We start from the raw sequence: 22633 nt of genomic DNA on the forward strand, positions 1-22633 counted from the left end.
GAATAAAGTAGAATAGGTAGAAAAAAAATCCCTTTTGTGGCCAAAAGGTGGCACTGTTGAGTTTCCTAAGATACCCAATAGACCATCCTCACTCACTCACTTTTTTTTTCCTTTTCTTTTTTTCAGTGTCACAAATAGTCTTTTGTGTTGTTTTAATCCTTTTTTACACACTTGTTTGGGCTGGAAGTTTGGTGTGGAACTCAAACGTGTTGCTTACAGACTTCTGGATATGTGCATTGTTCTAAATATTTATATATATATATATATATATATATATATATATATATATATATATATATATATATATATATATATATATATATATATGTATATATATGTATATATATACATAAGATTATATCTTATTATTATTAAATCTTATAGATATAGAAGATTTTTTCAAAGGTTTTAGGAGGGAATTTCGACTATTTGAACCTCAGCATGTTGTGACAGGCTGCTTGTGTATTGACTTTATGACTTTAGCAGAGCTTGGAGTTTATATAGAGCTTATGTTAAGAGAGACAGGGAGAGAGAAAGAGCACCAGAATATATTTGAACAGTATTTGGACAGAGGAAAACTGTGAGAGTGGTGGACTGACTGGTGGTGTGAAGAAAGAGTTAAGGGAGTTAAGGGTCCAGCTGACAGTCAGCTGATAGCCTCTGACAGACTGAGAAAGAGAGAGAGAGCGAGAGAGAGAGAGGGAGAGAAAGAAAAAAAAGTTTTGTTTCTCTACTAATATGTTAATCAGCTGTCCGGACGCGCGCTCCCATTGGCCGGGGCGCCGAGTCAATTTTACAGTGGGGGCGCTGACGTCACGCCCGCTATAAAGCTCAGCAATGCTTTTAAACCCAATCTGCCCAGTGTGTGTGTTAGACAGTGTGTTGGAGTGTGTTTGTGTGCCTAGCCTATACGAGTAGTGAGTAGTAGTACGAGTGTGTGTTCACTTTTTTTCAAGCGCGATTTTTTCTTTCTCAAACAAAAAGCACTCCTGCACGCGCGCGCACGGGGCAAGGCACTCTTTCTGCCTGTCTGTCTGCATGCATGTCTCTGCATGCTAAAGTGGACGACGTATTTTAGACGTTTAGAGCTTTTGTTGTCGGAGTTTTTGGCTCTTCCGTTACTTTTTACGCACCATCTTTTCACTCCGCGTCCAGCGTCCACCCGTCTTTCTCCGCCGCGTCACGATGCGCTCTGGTGAAGAAGACAAAGAGAAGACAGCAGAAGCAGCAGCAGCAGCTGAGATGTTTTGAGAGAAGAGAAAGTTTCAGTGTATTCCTCTTCGAGACCAGAGAAGGAGGAGGAGGAGGAGGAGGAGGGGGCAGAAGAAGAAAAAAAGGAGAGAGCAGGAACCAGAAGGGAATGAATCTGTGCGTAAAGGAGAAAAAAGTGCGCGTAATCTGGAGGAATTAGGAAATACGAGGTTCCATAAGACTTCCATCGTCCAAGATCAGCAGCAGCAGCAGCCTGGACTTTTCAGGGGAAGGAGGAACCTCGCGGTTCTCACACTCTCTCCTTCTTCAGCTCTTCCTATCTATCTTTTAATTTAATTTTTGAATTGTCCTCTTTGGAGAAGAGCACCAGAACAACCATCAAGCTGGCTCACTCTCTTCTCAGCCAAGCCGTCCCGCCAGCCGCGCTTCACCCTCTTTGGAGGACTGTAAACAGCAAGAGGATGGCATCAGAGCTGGCGATGAGCAGCAGCTCCGACCTGCCCACCAGTCCCCTGGCCATGGAATATGTTAATGACTTCGATCTGATGAAGTTTGAGGTGAAGAAAGAGCCCGTGGAGCCCGAGCGCGGCAGCTTGAGCCACCAGTGCAGCCGCCTGCTCGCCGGGGGCTCCGTGTCTTCCACGCCGATGAGCACACCGTGCAGCTCGGTGCCTCCCTCGCCGAGCTTCTCGGCGCCCAGCCCGGGCTCCGGGAGCGAGCACAAGAGCCACTTGGAGGACTTTTACTGGATGACGGGCTACCAGCAAGCCCAGCAGCAGCAGGCGCAAGCCCAGCAGCAGCAGCAGCAAGCAGCTCAGCAGCAGCAGCAAGCAGCCCAGCAGCAGCAGCTCAACCCGGAGGCGCTGGGCTTCAGCCCCGAGGACGCGGTGGAGGCGCTGATCAGCAGCGCGCACCAGCTCCAGCCCTTTGACAGCTATGCCAGGGCGCAGCAGTTCGCCAGCGCGGCCGGCCCGGGAGGCGCCGTGGCCGGGGACGACATGGGCTCAGCCGCCGCCGTGGTCTCGGCCGTGATCGCCGCCGCTGCAGCGCAGAACGGTGCCCCTCACCACCACCACAACCATCACCACCACCACCACCACCCGATGCACCACCACGCGTCCTCCAGCAGCAGCCCCACCGCCGCCGCTGCAGCTGCAGGAGGAGGTGGAGGAGGACACCACCAACACCACCAACAACAGCAACACAGCCACCACCACCAGCAGCAGCCAGGCCAGGAGGACCAAGCCGGCTCCCTCCACGCGCACCACCACCACCAGCACCACCACCACCACCAGCACGGCTCCGACGACCGCTTCTCGGACGAGCAGCTCGTCACCATGTCCGTGCGCGAGCTCAACCGGCAGCTCCGCGGCGTCAGCAAGGAGGAGGTGATCCGGCTGAAGCAGAAGCGCCGCACGCTGAAGAACCGCGGCTACGCGCAGTCCTGCCGCTTCAAGCGCGTCCAGCAGCGGCACGTCCTCGAGGGCGAGAAGACGCAGCTGCTGCAGCAGGTGGACCACCTCAAGCAGGAGATCTCGCGCCTGCTGCGCGAGCGAGACGCCTACAAGGAGAAGTACGAGAAGCTGGTGGGTGGCGGCGGCGGTGGGGCTGGAGGTGGAGGGGGCTTCAGGGAGAGCGGAGCGAGCTCCAGCAGCGACAACAACCCCTCGTCTCCAGAGTTTTTCATGTGAGTCAGTCCTGCTGCACACCACCAAGTCTGAAAGAGAGAGAGCGAGAGAGAGCGCGAGAGAGTGAGAGAGAGTGAAAGAAATAGAGAGAAAAAGAGAAAGATACTTTCTTTAAAGTAGCAGATTTTATATTTTAGATTTTTTGATTTTTGTTTTTTTCTCCTGATCAGTACAGGCCTGGCAGTCTGTCTGTTGTTAATATTATTATTATTATTAATATTATTATTATTATTAGTGTTGTTATATATTTTTCTGTTTGTGTGGAGATGGAGAGACTCAACTTTTACAATATATATATTCTTTTTATTTTTTATCTATATATTTCCCTTCCCAACAAATGCAAAAACCCACCCAAAGCCAAGCCATCCTCGCTTAAACCCACACACAAACTTTTTTGAGTTTGAGTTTTTTTTTTTTTTAAGTCATTTCCTTTTAATTTTGAAACTCTTGAAAACTTGCCGACTTGCAGTGTTTTCTTCATTTTTTTGAATGGGATTGCTGTTTTTATTCCCTCTTTTTTGTTGTTCTTTGTTTTAAAAAAAGCATGCATCATCCACATGCATCAATGGTCAAGCAATGCTCATCCTTTTTTGTTTTCTTTTTGCATCACCATTTTTGTCCTTGCTTTAAATTCCCAACCCAAGAAAAAAAAAAACTCCCCCAAAATTCAGCTCCCCTTACTTTGTTTCTGTGGCACTTTTTCCTTTTCGTTTTTTGTTGGTTTGTTTTCCCTTGAAGTTCCAAAGAATCACACTTCTAAGGACCTGCAGCTTCCCCCATCACTTTTGATCTTCCCGAGATCATGCCAATCATCTCCTCAATCATCCCGATTGATCATCTCATGAGTCCTGCTTGCTTGCTGTTTTGTTCTCTGTTTAACGAAAAGAAGAAAACGTTAAAAAAAAGACAAGAAAATGACTGTTTACGAACAACTTTCAAAGACAATGCTTTAATACGAAAATGAAAAAAAGAAAAGAAACAAAGAGCAGAGAGACAGAACGAGACAAAACGAGAGAGAGAGAGACAATATCGTATTCTTATTATTATCATCGCCTGCATGCTGGACATGTACGGTTTTCTTGGTTTTCTTTTTCCTTATTTTGTGTTTTTTGTTTTTTTATTGTTTATTTTGCTTGAGAACTGAACAGTTTGTACTCGGATAACTCCAGCATGGCATTCATCCTCTTCCTTTATTTGCCGGCTCACTTTTTTGCCTGGAATATACGCGCAAAAAAGTGAAAGAGCATCCCTCAAACCAACCTATACCAACCAACCAACCAATCATCCCACCCTGCTGAAAAAAAGAAGGAGAGTTTAAAACAGGCTGAAACTGGAAGCGATGTTTGAAGGGACACGGACTGTGCTAAAGAGGAGCTCCGTCTCCGGGACTTTTAAAATCGCTTTAAAGTTACTTTGTTGGCTCTTTACTCTTACTTTACCACTGTGTGTAATAAAGCAAACAACGTGTTTTATATGTGAAGCATAAGAACAGTTGTGTTGTTATCTGTGAGATCTGAGTTTGACGGTCAGTGTAAGCTATGCTCCAGGTTGATAATGATAATGATAATAACGATGGTGTTGTTTATGAAGATGAAGATAAAGATTCTGATGCTGAAGATATACAATCTAAGATATGAGATATGACGGTGGTTTTTAAGGGTTTAGACTTTCGGGGTTCACATCCTATGCACTTGCCCATACAATTGACAATTGATTCCCTGATTCCTGATTCTATAGTGTTAACCAATATGTTAGCTTATACTGGAAGGACCCAAAGCGTGTACATGTCTGTGTGTATAAGTGTGTATAATATTACTACACAGCAGCAGGAGTGTTTGTTAGGATGCGGACTGGATGCCAGCTTTTTTTTTTTTAGCAGCATGTGCTTGCCATGAACACAGCAGCAGTTTGACAGATGTAGCCCCCCCTCCTCTCTTCTTCCAGCCTACCACTGACTGTATTAAAAAAATACCAAAGTATTAAAAGCAAAAGAAGAACTGGGAAACGCTTGGGAGCGTTTTTTTTTTGTTGCAAAATACAGATCTTAAACTTAAACTTATTTGGACTGAGTTGCACTAAAATGTAGCCTGTAGCTAATCACACAGTATATATATAAATATATATATATATAGATATATATATATAAATAGATTTATATATGTATCACACGGTGGATTCTTATCTTAGAACGCTAATTTAAGATTGAGACATATCTCATGGCATTGCTGGAGAATTTATGAATGCAATCGTATTATTATTATTATTATTACGTTACATTGTCAAAGCAGGACTAGTTCCTTTCTTTTCTTTTTTTTGTTGTGGAAAGACGGATTCATTATTTACGAGGCAATAATATAATAATCAATAATGTCTGGACATTGTTTTATAGTCAGGGATTGAAACCCTGCTTGTATAAAAATGAAAAAAATGGGGATATACCATTCATCAATAATTTTTTTTAAGTATGTTAATTAAAAAAATTTCGCATATATATATAAAAATATATATATTTTGCTGTGCAAAATTATTTCACTCACTAACCATATGTGATGTTCATATGTGCTTATCTTCATTTCATACGATTATATGATATGCAATAAAAATGCAAATTGGGCTTCATAAACTTCACTGTGTCCTCTGGATGTTCATGGGTTGGTTCATGGGTTCTTTGGTGTGGATTGCTCACTGCTGATCTAATGGTAGCGTATAATTGAATTGTATTCAGTGAGAAGTCGAAGAGAATATTTTTTTTGTATTTTTTATGTTTATATTTCACGAACTATAGATTCAGTACCGCAGTTCTGATTCTGAATGTACTGACAGGATAGGATAAGCAGGACCACAATATAAGTTTGGCTGATAGAGACTAACTGAAGTATGTCATAAAAATATAAAAAAATAATAATAATATATATATATATATATATATATATATATATATATATATATATATATATATATATATATATATATATATATAAACGCTTTTCAAGAAGCTCAATGCTTTGTTGGAAGCTCTAGTCCAGAGAAAAGTCAATGAACATGTAGTAAAAGTTGGTTTTATATATATTTATATATTTATATAAAACTCTGTTGAATGGTAATGAAACAGCAGGTTTTCATTTTATATAAACCTGCTGTTTCAAGCCTTAAGCAGATTTATTCAGTATATATTTGAGCATAGATAATATGTACTATAATATATAAGTAATATAATATAATGCATTTGAGGCGACAAGGTGTATATAGCAGCGTGAGCTGGTTTCATTTTTAGTCACTTCTCATACGCATTGCTTTGCATTCATCAGTTATTTTGTCAATTACAAAAATGTTTTTTTTAAACTAAATATACTGACTTCATTATTGTAGCAGATTAGATCATTAACACAGTGACCACACAGCGCTAAATAATAATGTCATATACTCCAAATCATATCATATCATGTGGGTCGTGTCCCACTTAACCTACAGTCCAGACCAGTATAGTCCATTCATTGGCTCACATGCATGGAGAAGGTGGATTCTTTATAGCACTCTCTTCACTCCTGGCAAGTGCACAGCAGTTTATGTGTAGGTGTGTGTGTGTGCATATGTGTGTGTGCAAGCGTGCATGCATTATGACTGATATATGTACTCTATATTAGTTTAAACTTACATATGTGTGCAGAATGTGGAAATAGCATTTCTATTCCAAGCAAAATTCATGTATGAAAAATTTTGTCTGATATAAATTCTTTATACAGAATAATTCACTAAATGCTGGATGGATTAATACTAATGTTTAATCAAATCTTGTGACATTTAAACCTCTTTTAAAAGTTTTTTTTAATATAACAGTGATGATATAAATATATTAAAAAGTTGCGGTCTAAACAAAACATCTCGAAAAATGCAAACATTTAAAATAGAAGTAAAAAAAAAAAATCTTAACTCTTAATGGAAGTTAATGTACAATATATTTTTATTCCAGTTTTTTTTTTTAAACATTTCTTTTGTCCTAAATACATCAATACTGGTCCACATATCAAGCCCGACACAATGAAAATGATAGCAGTGGTGTTCAAATGACGTATTCAACTAAAACATATACACTAAATAAAAAAAAACAGCAATATATACAGTCCTTTCATCTTTGGAGCAAATCACAGCTTTTAGCCAATCCATTAGATCAGAGCAGGCCCCAAAATAAATCAATCAGTGATTGAGAACTTACAAACTGAACTGAATTTGTGTTTAACACAGGTTTCAATAATTTTGCCCTTAGTGCCCTTAGTAATTAAATTTTTGATCCTGTGAAAAACATGTTTTTATATTTTGGTCCATTATAAGTTTTTTCTATCATTTGAATCCTGTAGCTGCTCCATAAATACATATTTGTTTCCATTATTGCATTTTAGGATTCAAATGTTTTAAATGCCTCAAAAAGATTATTAAGATATTAATAAGATATTATTTTGGGATAAATAAGGAAAGTGTTTGATCATACAAAATGTAAATGACCGATGATGGAAGTGAAATCCATGCTGTGAGAGAATCCCAGCACTTCATAAATATTATTTATTACTATTCATATCTAGGATCTCTCTCTCTCTCTCTCTCTCTCTCTCTCTCTCTCTCTCTCTCTCTCTCTCTCTCTCAGCCACTCATCTCATTCATTCAGTCAGTCTGCATGTAGTCCCGAGCACAGTCCCCTCAGCCCTCAGTCAGTCATTCAGACGGCGTGCAGGTGAATGAATGGTAGAGCAGTTGTGATGTTATTGATCTGATTGTGATTGTTTCAGAATGAGGCTCAGCTGTAGTGAATCATTTCAGAGCCGCTGGCAGTGACGATGCAGCGCCGCTGATAACACTGGTACGACCTTTAGTTCTAACGGTTATCACAGCTCGGCCGCTGAGTGGATTATTTAAGGCATCAAATGCAGCTCTGAGTTGGGTTAAGGCTGTGGTGATAGGCCGTGTTTGTACAGGTCAGATACTGTATGTTAGCACTGTTTCTGTACGACCTTGTCCCCCTTAGAACTCACCTGATTGGAGGATCAGCCTGGACGTCTGTGTCTGACAGATGAATTTATATATGCAAAGAATATGTATTATATACATCTGTCGCTGCTAATTGTAACAACATGTATGTACATTTTTGTCCATTATAAGTTTCTTCTACTTCAATTGAAAGCTAAGCAGGTTTTTTTCCTGTGCAGTTGCATTTGTTTGAAACATAAGGTTTCAGTTATGAGATATATAAAGTCCCACTCTGTGCTTTGTAGGTAATTGGTGTTCCAAATATTTTTGAAGCATTCATTTGGTCCATTTGTGGTGTAACAAATAAGCAAGTAAGTAAGTAAGTAAGTTAGTAAATAAATACATCAATAAATAACTTGTTTATGTATCAGTATGAATATAATGCAACATTTGCCAATAAAACCTATTTAAATATAATATAAATATATATATATATATATATATATATATATATATATATATATATATATATATATATATATATATATATATATATATATATATATATAATGTATATTTCTGCCTTCAACCAAAACCAATATATATTTATACAGTAGTGCAGTTCAGTGTAGTGTAGTTTATTGTAGTGTACTGTACTGTTGTGTAGTATAATGTACTGTAGTGCAATATAGTGTATTGCAATGTAGTGCAATGTAGTGTATTGTAGTGTAGTCTACTGTAGTATACTGTAGTGTAGTGTAGTTCAATATAGTGTAGTGTAGTATAGTTCAATATAGTGTAGTGTAGTATAGTTCAATATAGTGTAGTGTAGTATAGTTCAATATAGTGTAGTGTAGTGTAGTGTAGTGCAATATAGTGTAGTGTAGTGTAGGTTATAATTGTAATGTAGTGTGGTGTATATTGTAGTGCAGTGTAGTCTACTGTAGTGTACTGCAGTGTAGTGTAGTCTACTGTAGTGTACTGTAATGTAGTGTAGTTTATTGTAGTGTACTCTAGTGTAGTGTAGTTCAATATAGTGTAGTGCAGTGTAGTCTACTGTAGTGTACTGTAGTGTAGTGTAGTTTATTGTAGTGTACTGTAGTGTAGTGTAGTCTACTGTAGTGTAGTGTAGTTTATTGTAGTGTAGTGTAGTCTACTGTAGTGTACTGTAGTGTAGTGTAGTTTATTGTAGTGTAGTGTAGTCTACTGTAGTGTACTGTAGTGTAGTGTAGTCTACTGTAGTGTACTGTAGTGTAGTGTAGTTTATTGTAGTGTACTGTAGTGTAGTGTAGTCTACTGTAGTGTAGTGTAGTTTATTGTAGTGTAGTGTAGTCTACTGTAGTGTACTGTAGTGTAGTGTAGTTTATTGTAGTGTACTGTAGTGTACTGTAGTTCAATATAGTGTAGTGCAGTGTAGTCTACTGTAGTGTACTGTAGTGTAGTTTATTGTAGTGTACTGTAGTGTAGTGTAGTCTACTGTAGTGTAGTGTAGTTTATTGTAGTGTAGTGTAGTGTAGTCTACTGTAGTGTACTGTAGTGTACTGTAGTGTAGTTTATTATTGTAATGAAGTGTAGTGTATTGTAGTGCAGTGTAGTTTATTGTAGGGTAGTGTAGTGTTGTGTAGTGTAGTGTAGTGTAGTATAGTGTAGTGTAGTGTAGTGTAGTGTTGTGTAGTGTAGTGTACATTAATATGGGAGTTTGGACAGTCTGGCAGATTTTGAGAATCCCAGAGTCAAATAGGATTGTACATACAGAATGTTCTAGAGTGTGGGTATACATGATAAGAGCATGTGGCTGTGTTTGCTTTTCTGTGTGACAGCATGTGTATGTGTGTGTGTGTGTGTGTGTGTGAGAGAGAGAGAGAGAGAGAGAAAGTGGGCCTTGGGTGTATGCGTGCACAAATATGCATAATTGGTGTGGTGTCTGTCTCTGAGAATGCATACTTGTGGTTTGTCTGCGAGTTTGTGTGTGTGTGTGTGTGTGTGTGTGTGTGTGTGTGAGTGTGTATCTGTCTATGTATGTGTGTGTGTGTGCGTATAAGCATGTGTGTGTGTTTGTGATTTGCAGAGGATGCACGGAGGTCAGTGAAGGAGCAGGAGGAGCGCTCTCAGAGTCATTACACTGATCCGCTCCCTCCAGGGAGCCCACGTTCATTTCCTGCACCAATCCTAAAGACACACACACACACACACACACACACACACACACACACACACACAAACAGAAAGCGGCAGAAGGAACATCTCATAACAGGCCTCTGTTGACCTTAGAAACATAAAACTACTTGTAATGCAATGTTTGTTGTTGTTTGTTTAATAAGTTTCAATTGAAATTAATACGTTTCATTAAATTACACAGGACAGAAACTTTTTTTTTTATTAAACTATTAAATGTGTAATATATCATTACTGATGCACAAAAATTCTGTTATAGGAATACACTGTGTTCAAATTGTGTGATGAATGCATGAACAGACATGCCCAAAAATTATTAATATTTTTTTATTGTTTATCATTGTCCATTAAAAGTTTTTTTTACAGTAAAACAGTAAAGACAATGCTAATAAATGTTAGTAACAGTAACAGTAGTAATGGCAATAAATAATAAGGGTAATGTAGTAAATGGTAGTAAATGCAATAAAGGTAATGGTAGTAAATGGTAAAGGAAGTGGTAGTAGATGGTAGTCAATGCAATAAAGGTAATGGTAGTAAAAGGTAAAGGAAGTGGTAGTAGATGGTAGTAAATGCAATAAAGGTAATGGTAGTAAACGGTGGTAGTAAATGGTAGTGGTAGTAAATGGTAGTAAATGGTAGTAAATGGAAGTATGGGTAATATTGGTAATGGTAGTAAATGGTAAAGGAGGTGGAAGTAAATGGTAGTATATGGGAGTAAGGGTAATATTGGTAATGGTAGTAAATGGTAGTACAGGCAATAGTGGTAATGTATTAAATTGCAAATTAAGTGGTAATAAATAGTAATAAAGGGGATAAACATATTGATAGTAAATGATAGAAAGTGATAGTAGTCAATGGTAAATGTAATGGCAGTAATTGGTTAAGGTAATAGTAATAAATGGTAGTAAATTTGAACAATGGCAATATTAGTAAATTGCAAATTAAGTGGTAGTAAATAAAGGTAATGATAGATGATCATTTTAAAAAGTAATAGTAATCAATGGCAGAAGTAATGACAGAAAATGGTAAAGGTAATGATAATAAATGGTAGTAAATGGTAACAATGGCAATATTAGTAAATGGTAAAAGTAATGGTAGCAAATGATAAAGACAATGTTAGTGAATGGTAACAGTTAGAATAGTAGTAAATATTAACAGAAGTAAGTGGTAAATTGTTCTCATAGAAGAATAATTTTTAGTTTTTTTTTTTTTTTTTGCTAAAGAGATCTAAATGTAAAGAACATATACCCTGATAAAGAATCCTTATTTCCTTATACCTCCTTTATGGAACTAAAACTAAAACTTGTACAAAACTAAAAGTGTATAAACATATTTTTTTAAATTAATTATTTACTGTATTTTCAATGTGTTTAAGCAGCCTGCAGTTATAACCTTGTTATAACACATGCATTGCTGTATTTTGTGACTCTGCACGTTCCGTGTAGGCAGGAGCTGTATCAGTGGGCTTCCACCAACAGCGCTTACAGTAATATTTGTACATGTAATGCACTTGTATCGTGTCATTAAGAGCCGTATGCGGTGTGTTTGCGCCGGGCTGCAGTGGCGGTGTTGCCGGGAGGCGTTAACACCGTGTCCCTAATCTGTCCTCTGGCTAAAGAGCCAGTGTTTGCACAGGGCTTTGGAAGGGCCTTGCTACCATTTATAACCTCTGCACAAACACCGGCAGCCTTTTAGTGTTTCTGACAAACTGCAGTGTGCTTTTCCACGCACACACACATACACACACACACACACACACGGACACTTATGTGCAGAAGGCCAGCTTATATAGCCACGTACAGACACATGATGATGCTTATAATGAAAAAAAAAAGGATAAAATGACTGTACATGTACTATAGTAAAGGCCGAGCGCTGGGGCCGAGTGTGAGCAGTGTGTGAGTTGTGTGCAGTGTGAGCAGCGTGAGCGTGAACTTCTTCTTCTGTGAAAGAAGTTTCTGGAAAAAGAAGCTCTCACTGAAACTGCATGTGTCACGACTCGGGGCTTTTACAAGAAACCCTGGACACTGCAGAGATGAGTGGTGTTTGGGTGTGTGGGTGTGTATGTACATGGTGTGCGCGTGTGTGTGTGTATGAGAATCTCTCATCTTTATCACTATCTTTAGTGCCTCCAAGAACTGAGTATTATACAGGAACCATCCTCCCTGTGGTCACTATTACAGAGTATTTAAATACATACATATATGCATCACAGTATTACACTGCTTTATATGTTGTGTATCAGCATATACTTATCAGTGAAAACACTATAATTAATGCGTGACTTTGACTGTGAATGAACTATACTATTGTAATGCATACGCAACAGTGAGTAGACCACCAGTGTGTGTAACGTGATTATTATTGCATTATTACATTTAAATATGATTATATTAAATAGAATGTTGTACATATTTTTAGTCCATTTGTACCATGTATTATTATTATTATTATTATTATTATTATTATTATTATTATTATTATTATTATTATTATTATTATTATTATTATTATTATTATTATTATTATTATTATTATCATACAGTAAATAAATAAGCAAATATCGCCACTGTCAAATTTAATTATCTTTAAAATGTAAAATGATATATTTTTATATTGTTATATTCTAAATATCATACAATTCAGATTAGTAAATAAATCAATTAATACATAAATAAATAAATAAAAAATAGCATGCATTACACATAAATTGACCGTCACACAACAATATATTTATTCTTAAAATGACATTTTTAAATATTTTGAATTTCATGGAAATAAATAAATAAATAAATACATACATACATAATATATAATATAGTGTTGCTGTCACACACACAAAAAATATAGATAGATAGAAAGGCAGGCAGACAAACAGACAGACAGACAGACAGACTAACAGACAGTCAGACAGACAGACTAACAGACAGACAGACAGTCAGACAGACAGACAGACAGACAGACAGACAGACAGACAAAACCCAAACACTTCTTAACTTTCAAAAGAAGTCAACGCAAAAAAAGTCTTCTAACATTTCTACTGGTTCATATGTTATGGTTTAGAATATATAAAAATAACATGTATAAAGATGTATCAATATGTAAAAAAATAATAATAAAAAAAAATAAAATAAAAAATAAATAATAATAATAATAATAATAATAATAATAATAATAATAATAATAATAATAATAATAATAAAGCTTTCTTTCATTTTCTACAGTCTGTAAGTTATGAATAATATTAGTGTCGGAGTGTTCTTGGCTGAGACGGATGTAAATGTATGCTGAATGTGTGTGTAATGTAATGTCTGTGAAAGCACACATCTAATGGTGTTTATTACAGCAGGAGTTGTTGGTTGTTGATTGCATCTCTCCCTCCCCCTCAGAGAAACAGTGTGAATATTACATCAGTTAAGAAGTGCTTGTTTTATTGGGTCCTCTCTTTCTCTCTCTCCCTTTCTGTCTCTCTCCCTTTCTGTCTCTCTCTCTCTCTGTCTCTCTCTCTCTCTCTCTGTCTCTCTCTCTGCTCGACAGCTCTGCAGAAAAGTGGTAAGGAATGTTTGAGTAGATGTTTAGATCAGATGCACTCCTCTCTCATTAGGGCCATTGTCCTTGAGAGCTGGCTGGCTTGGGGTGATGCTGATAATGAGGTGTACACTAGACTCAGGGGTAATTTTATACCACTGCAAAAGCACCCAAAGAGAAGCTCTGGGACTGGTGTTCTCTTCTTTTCTATGAATCTTATACCCGTTCCCCGCTGACCCACACTTGAGAGACCGGGGCCCAGTAGCCTGGATAAAGAGTCCTGTATTATTAGTGCAGCAGTTTAACACCAGCGTTCATTTACAATCAATTAATGTAACTAATTATAATGCCTGTTTATTTATTTAGTTATTGATTTAGTCAGTCACGTTTACTAGAACACATATTATTTACAGTGATATACATACAGCTCTGGAAAAATGAGTTTCTTTGATTTTACCAAATTGAAAACCTCCAGATTTTAATCAAGAGGAAGATGGGTGATCACAAGCCATCAAACCAAACTGAACTGCTTGAATTTTTTGCACCAGGAGTAAAGGCATAAAGATATCCAAAAGCAGTGTGTAAGACTGGTGGAGAAGAACATGACAAGATGCAAGAAAACTGCGATTAAAAATCAGGGTTATTCCACCAAATATTGATTTCTGAACTCTTAAAACATTAAGAATATGAACTTGATTTCTTTGCGTTATTTGAGGTCTGAAAGCTCTGCATATTTTTTTGTCATTTCTGCCATTTCTCATGTTCTGCAAATCAAATAAATGCTCTAACTAACTCATTTTTTATTTGGATTTTGGGAGAAATGTTGTCCGTAGTTTAAAGAATAAAACCACAATGCTAATTTTGTATGTATGTATGTATCTCTAACAGACTGTCTATCCATCTGTCTGTCTGACTGTCTGTCTGACTGTCTACACTCACTGTAAGAAACAATAGTTGCACGCAGAGGAAATCAACCATCAGGAATGAAACTCTGTAGTCGAGCCAGACTGTCGTAAACTGAATAATAAAGACAGAGGGTCATCTTCAGTGATGAGTCCCAAATCTGCATTAGACCTATTCTAATTAAACATGCGTGGAATGCTATTGGATGCAATATCAACACATTACTTCTACCACAAAATCTGCAGGAACTGTGTGAGAATATTTAATCTGTATGGGATGGATTATTGCAGAACACCATTAGGAACCTCTACAACTCCATGCTGAGACGTCTGGTGTGTTGCGTTACATGTGTGTTACTCATTACTTCTTTATGTTTAGCTCAATAAATATGACCAATAGTTTCTAATATCAGTCTAAATGTTTTAATAATTTATTTTTCTGGTAACTTCTGGGTGCACTATTTCTTTAATGATGAGTGTACTTGTCTGTATGTCTGGCTGTCTCTCTCACTACAACTCACTACTGGAATATTTATTTGACCTAGTAATTTATGTATTATTATTATTATTTTTTGCTTTAATTTTTCCGTCTTTCCCTTGTGTGACGCTAAGGGTGCAATATTTCCACTCCTGCGTCATTTTTATATTCTCCTTAAGGAGCTTATGGGGAATTGTGAACACGCTCCTCTGACGTCCTAATGTAGAAAATGTTCCATAAAGTCAGTCAGGGAATTTAGCGTAAACAACTGACTTATTTTCTGTGTGTGTGTGTGTGTGTGTGTGTATCAGTACAGTAAATAATTTTTAGATCTCTCTAAGCTCTGGATGCATATTTATAAGATTTATTGTAATAATTATGTTGTCTCACTGTTTTTTTTTTTCTTTTTTTATCTGTATCTGTTCTGCTCCAGGTCTTCCAGAAAGTTCCTTCACCTGTGACTGTGAGCTGTGACCTCCCCCCGCCCCGGGCATTGAAGAGTGAGGTACAGCTCCTCTCTCTCTCTCTCTCTCTCTCTCTCTCTCTTTCACGTCTACTCTCATTTTCTCTCATTTTATAAAATTCTGCATTCTGCAGTAAAACACACAACCAACTTTGCTGATACATTGTTGATCAAGACCTGGACACCTGCTTTGAAGTGTACATATGCAATTATATCATCGTCCCACCTCACACACACACACACACACACAATATATATACATATATATATATATTTTCATATATTCATTCACTTGCAAATATGTAGAAATGTAATTATTTACTCATAGCTTTATCTGTTTCCACAAACAACACTTAGTGGTAATAATTATGATGATATGTATTAGTTCAACGCAATGCCACAAACGATTAATGTGGAAAATGCAATGCATTCTTTGACCATGTTTGGCCCCAACCTCTTTCCATAATTCACACATTTTACAGAGCCTATTTTGCAGAGGATTACTGCTTTTATTTATGTAAATAGCGCTGTACAACCTTTACTCAGCAGATTAAGAGATTCTAAAAAAAAAAAAAAAAAAAAAAATTACAGTGATATATAATATAGGTAATGTGGTACCATTTCAAAATATGACTACCCTTATAAAGGGTTTATAAATAGTTTATAAATTAGATTATTAAGTATTGTGATTAGGTTGTGAATGCCTTAAAACCATTGATACGCAGTTACAACATTTTAATTTAAAAAAGGCAACACTGATCCGTTGTTTGCTTAGTCATTTAATTCAAATGAGCCATTTATTTTATAGTAAAGTGTTAAACATACTTACAAATATATTAATATGACAGGTTTAATGCTGATTGATGGAAAACACAAAGTAAGATCAGTATCTAGAAATATCTGAGGTTTGACAGTAGAAATGAGTCTGGAATCACTACTTTGCCATGTTTTTAACTCACTGTTGTCATTTCTATCCATGTGGTTATTTATTTATTATCTGCTTATAAATGAGTTTTAAAGTATCTGCAGCCTAAATAATAACTATTAATAATCCCTTTATAAAGGTAGTCTTATTTTGAATTAAAAAAGTATATGTAAAACTCTACTCTACTCTACTTTAGCTAGTATTGTTTGCAATATGTACCACACTACACAGTAATTAGTTTGTTTACCTCTCTCCCAAAAATAGAAAAAAATATGATTAAATACGATTAGTTTGTATTTTTGATAAAAGTAAAATAATAATAATAATAACTATGATCATAGTTGTTACCACTAAAAAGTAGTGATTTACTAGCTTATATTATAATGTTATGAAATATAATTTATTTACTCACTTATAATAAGTATTACTGGATTTCTGTCTATTCTTTCATCACAGTTGTGTATGAAGGCCGTGTTGTACCGTATGTATATGTACAGTATACAGTGAGCTAACAGCCGCAGCAGAGCGTTCGCCGCTCTCGCAGTGAGTTAGGGCTTTTCTAAGGCCGGTGTGAAGCTTTTCATTTTTCATATTCCGCACCTGACTAACAGTCGGTAGTGTAAAATCACCTTCCCACAGGCCGACCTCTCAGGGTGGAGGTGATGGATTTCCAAAAGCCTGGTAGCAGCGGGGTGAGAATCCATCTTTCTCAGGGCCCGGTGCGCTGCTTTTGTGGGGCCTCTCCAATGACATCTCACTCACAGCACTTGCCAAATCCCAGATCCGAGTCTTCTCCTGAGTGAGGGATTGAGGTTGTTAGGGGTAATATTGTTGAAGCATAAAAGGGCTTTTAGTGACCAGAGCCGGCCGCGCTCGCCGCGCTCTAACCGAGCATGATTGATTCTATACGCTGTGAATGCTGTAACAAAGTCAAGCAGAGTGTTTCTCCTGCACACTGAGCATCGCGCCCACAGGCACATATGGGATGGGGGAGATGGAAACACACACACACACACACACACACACACACACACGCACTGGGAAGAGTCATACAATGTGTACAGTTTGCACTCTAGTAGAATTGGTTTTAAGAGGAACAATTAAAGTGGAAGTTGTGAAATGTAAATTAATGTGTTTACTTGCTTTGGGAGATTAAGAACTTATTTTCCTATTTCAAAACCTATTTTCAAGGTTTTGAAAAACTTTGCTTGGTTGGATCCAGAGCTGCACAATATGTTGTATAATTTTACATTATTTCACATCATCATCCTCATCATCAACACAATGGACACAATCACAATAGTCACATCACAGGTCATGCAATGTCCAATTATCACATGTAACATATCATATTACAACTTTTGTAACATGATTTTAAAATACTTGGTTTAGTATTTATATGGCATGGAGATATTTTATGTGGTAAAAACGTATTTTGTGTTTTTATGTTTGGCTTGGTTGGATTGATTTAGGTCCACACAATATGTTGTATAATTTTACAATATTTCACATTATCATCCTCATCATCATCACAATAGGCACAATTACAAAAGTCACATCACAGGACATGGAATGTCCAATTATCACATGTAGCACATTATGTTACAACTTTTATTACAACTTGGATTTAGGTTTACAAAATATGTTGTATATTTAAAATCGGACATTTTCGTAACTTGGGAAACCTTTTTGAAAGCTAGATTTAGTTTGGAAAATAAAATGTTTTTTTTTTTTTTTGAGATATTTTATGTGGTAAAAACTTATTTTTGTGTGTTTTACATTTGGGTTGGTTGGATTGATTTAGGTCATCATCATTATCATCAACACAATGGGCACAATCACAGTTACATCGCAGGACATGCAATATCAAATTATCACATGCAACATATCAAGTTACAACTTTTCTTACTGCTTATACAAATATAAAATCTGCACTGTTCTCACTTTTCATGAAATATCTACTGGATGCAGCTTCTATATGGATGCATCACTATATATTTTTCACTCTTAGATCAAGGTGTGGACTCGCTTTGGTAGATTAAGAAGATCTGACTTTTTGGGGAACTTTTTTGAACTCGAGATTTTGGCTATTTAGTTTGGTAAAATAAAATATTTTTGAAATAGTTGGTTAATGAAAAAATATTTTCGCGATATTTTATGTGGTAAAAATATATTTTTGTGTTATTATATTTGGTTTGGTTGGATTGATTTAGGTCTACCCTATATGTTGTATAATATTAAGTGTTAAGCATCATCATTTTCATTATAATCACAATAGACACAATCCCAATAGTCACGTCACAGGACATGCAATGTCAGGTGCTATGTCAAATATATATCAAACACATCATTCTACAACTTTTTGCTGCTTATTAAAAGGAAACCTCTGTTGTCATGTTCCAACCCATATCTACCAGAGAGCTGTTATATTTGAGAAATATTCATTTTGTTAATTATACTTTTTAGACTGGGGATTGCTGTGTCAGTATCATGCAGCTCTCGGTGGATCTGCGTAGGTAAGGCTCAGTCGAGGTTTCCCCTCCAAACTATGAGGAAAACACCAGCTTCCATTTGTTTAATCAGTTGTTCTCAATGTTCAAACATTTGATTAGTTATATAAGGTGAGCTCCAGCTTGTTGGAATAGAAAGCATGCAGCAGTGCCAGCCTGCTGTAGATAAGATTGGAGGCCCTTTTATTTTTGGAATTAATCTGGTAACACTTTATAACAACCTTATAAGATTGCTCCTTTAGACATTGAGAAAATATAAATAAAATACATTTTTTCTATAAAAAAAAGTACTGTGAGAGGTAGTATGCTTTACTTTGAATTATGGAAATAAGTGGGAAGACATCTTAGTTTTGTTAAATGTTGTGCTAGAATGTCCGATGCTATATAAGTACATGATGTTGCCAAACCTATATATCGTCGCTGTCCAATGAAAAACACTTATCTCCAAAACAGCAACTTTACAGAAGAGAGAAAAAACCTTGTAAACTTTCAATGGAAGTCAATATAAAAATAGTTTATTTCGGGTCATTTTGAAGAGTTTCTATTGTTCCATTTACTAAGAAATTTTGGCACAGTGTAAGGAATATTTTTTTCTGTTCAAATTATGTAAAATAAAAATCGACAAAAATGGAGATAAGCGTTTTTCATAGGACAGCGACGATATTCAACCGTCACCAAATCTTTGAACTCAGGTTCCAATCACTTCCATGGTTTCATGTGTGCAAAGGCAAGTGAGTGAATAACTTATAAATATAGGGCCCTATCGACACTCTGCGCAATCGTGATGCTTTTTGCTACCTTACACCCCTTCAAATAGTCTATTCTCACAATTTGCACCCACGCAGTTTAGTAATTATTCTACACTGATGGGTGTGGTGGTCTGGAAGTAAGGTGATTTTAGGTACATTTCTGGTATGTTGCTATTTTGGAGGCAGAAACCACAGGTGCGCCGCTGACTGAAATAAATCAGGACAACAGTCAATCATCAGAGTCCATTCCTACAGGTGCGCCCACGCTCATTACTCACACACACACACACACACAAACACACTTTTAACTCAACAATAAACAGATAAAATAAAATAACACTGCTGTTCCCTTACTGTAAATGAGCTGCTGGAAAACCTTTACAGTGTGAACGCGCAGTTGAGTATCCTCTGCTAAGACGTGCAAAATCGCTGTACTGTTAAGATATGAATGTGCCAAAGTCAGAGCTCACCTGGTTCTTAAAGGTAATGGCAAGTGACACACGCCCAAAACACACCCATGATTAATTAAGAGAATCAGTATACGTTTTTTTTGTGCATTTCAAGCCGTGCAAGGCAAATTTTTGGCGCCCTCACGATACCAAAGACACACTGACACACCCTAAATCCAGGTGCACAATCCACTATTGACCAATGCCTATAGTATATGTTGATTACAACCACAGAGATACTAAATGTGCATCAGTACTCAGTGAGAGGATGTCATGATGATTGAAAGGAAAGTAGAATTATTTCAAGAATTCTGCTTAAACAACAGTATTAAGAGCAGAAAAATGCGGAAATACAGTACCTTCCATCCACTCCCTTCCAAAGAAGAGGAGCTGCATCAATGGATAAAGGCATTACATTTAAAATATTAATTTAAATTTGAATACCTCAACCCTTAGCATTCTGTGGAGATGTTGTGGAGATGTCCCTACACAAAATATAAGATCAGATGTATGGATGAATGGATGGATGGATGGATGGATGGATGGATGGATGGATGGATGGATGGATGGTGGGTGGATTTTAAAATGTTGCACCTTCAACCACAGGCCCAGCTGCCCTTTTTGTAGGGCATTGGATATAAGTTACTGTATATGGTGTCCACTATGGTGTTCAATAGCTAGTTAATTACATTCTAAATATTGTAGCTCTTAATAAGTTTACATTGACTGTTGGACTGTTGAGTTAGCATACAGTATCTAGCTAACTACTTTATGATCAGTGTCTACAGCAAAAATAATAATAAAATGCTTCTCTGACAAGCTTTTGTTTACATTCCTCCCCTGTCTCTCTGTCGAGCTTGGCATGACTTCAATTTCCGCCCATTCTCATTTTTCCGCCTGTTCTTGGGCTTCCTATTTCCTTATGAGGGCGTTTTTTTTCCATCCATGTCCCAATTCACTACCCAGGGCAGCGGTGGTGTATTGGACCGCTACTCTGCCGACACGGGTTCGATCCCATGTAAGGAGTGGTGTGTTTATTTATTTATTTTTTTCCTTTCTTCTTGGGTTTATCTGCTTTAAGATCAACTGTTCTGCAATTGGGGTCAACAACCCTCTGGGTTGGAGAGCTACTAGTTTGTAGAACTCCATTCCATTACACTTTCTAAACAGATTTTTTTTAGAAAAATATCTGGCCCATCGCCAAACTTAATTTTTATTGCATAAAAAACAATACACAACAAAAAAGCAAAAGCAAAAAAAAAAAACTATTGGAAGTGTTTGTAGCAGAATAAGCTGAACACTTGTACCACAGTCTTGAGCAACTTTCTAAAGGACAATCAGTGGCTGTGATCCTCTGGTGAACCCAGTGAGATCATACTGGTGTATTCTTCTTATTCTGATCACCTCACCTCATTTGACACAGTTCTCTCGATTTAGAAAACAACACATATGTAATGTGCTGGCCATGTGTCAACTATATTTGACATATCCATTTTTAGTATTTAGTGTCATCAGTGTTATGACAGTGTTTATCAGCACTGAATCAGACACAAAACACTTGGCCTTGTGGTATCCTGTGTATTAATTTAGAACACTGCTAATAAACAAAACAGTTATTATTGATTAAAAATACACCAATCAGCCACAACATTAAAACCACAGGTAAATTAAAAGTTCAGTTATCAAACCAGTAAATTGAATCAAATGAATTATGTGATTCCAGGTCAAGGAGTGAATCTTCAATTTAGCCAGCAATTGAACAATCATTATTATTACATTGTTATTGAGGTTGATGTGTTGGAAGCTGCAAAAACAGACCAACATTAGAATTTGAGACACTTTAACCCTCCTATTATGTTTAACTCTCCTGTTATATATATATTTTTTTCAGTAGGAAACTTCTTCTGCTTGCTTTAATTAGTGTAATCAACATATAATATGAAAACAGTTAATCTCACATATTTGCAACCACCCCCTGCAAAAACAAAAACTAAACCTAAACCAAAATTGCTATGTTATGTTTAATGTTATGTAAAAATGTGTGTTTAATATGCTGGTGTTTCAAAAGTGATAAAGTAGTGAAACATTTTAAAAAGGTTGAACCTATATACTGTATATATATTTTTTTATGAAAAACAAGTGAATTATTGCTGTTCCTGAAAATCTTGAGGATTATTTTTGTTATATAGATTTTATATTAGAATACACTGTAAGCCCTGATAAGTTGAATTTACTTTAACAATTAGAGAAAAGCGGTTGCCTTAAATACATTAAGTTATAGGTAATGACAAGTCAAGTTAGCATAACTTAGAAAATCAAGTTATTACAACTAAAAGGGAAGTTGATTGAACTTTTTTTTTATTTTTGTTATACTGTAAAACTGGATAAGTTGAGTTTACTTAACGCTTTAATGCAGCCGGTTTGCTCAAATGTTTTAAGTAATAGGGAATGAAAACTTAAGTTAGCATAAATTAAAACACCATTTTATTATAACTTAAATGGAAGTTGATATATTTCTAACGTAGCCCAGGGGGAATCACTACACACTGATGGTGAGTGTTAGTCAGAAACTGTTGGACACACCCAGTATGCAAA

The 22633-nt window shown here is 36.7% G+C and overlaps 1 protein-coding gene across 1 annotated transcript; it reads left to right on the forward strand.

Moving 5' to 3' along the window:
* Nucleotides 1-848: 848 nt before the first annotated feature.
* On the forward strand, nt 849-5523 carry mafa (v-maf avian musculoaponeurotic fibrosarcoma oncogene homolog a (paralog a)). The gene has a single exon (XM_007243993.3). It carries the CDS (start codon nt 1674-1676, stop codon nt 2901-2903), a length of 1230 nt encoding a protein of 409 aa, XP_007244055.3. The 5' UTR covers nt 849-1673; the 3' UTR covers nt 2904-5523.
* Nucleotides 5524-22633: the final 17110 nt, after the last annotated feature.

This window comes from Astyanax mexicanus, chromosome 9 (genome assembly GCF_023375975.1).
Source record: "Astyanax mexicanus isolate ESR-SI-001 chromosome 9, AstMex3_surface, whole genome shotgun sequence".
In the NCBI taxonomy this organism is placed as follows: Eukaryota; Metazoa; Chordata; class Actinopteri; order Characiformes; family Acestrorhamphidae; genus Astyanax; species Astyanax mexicanus.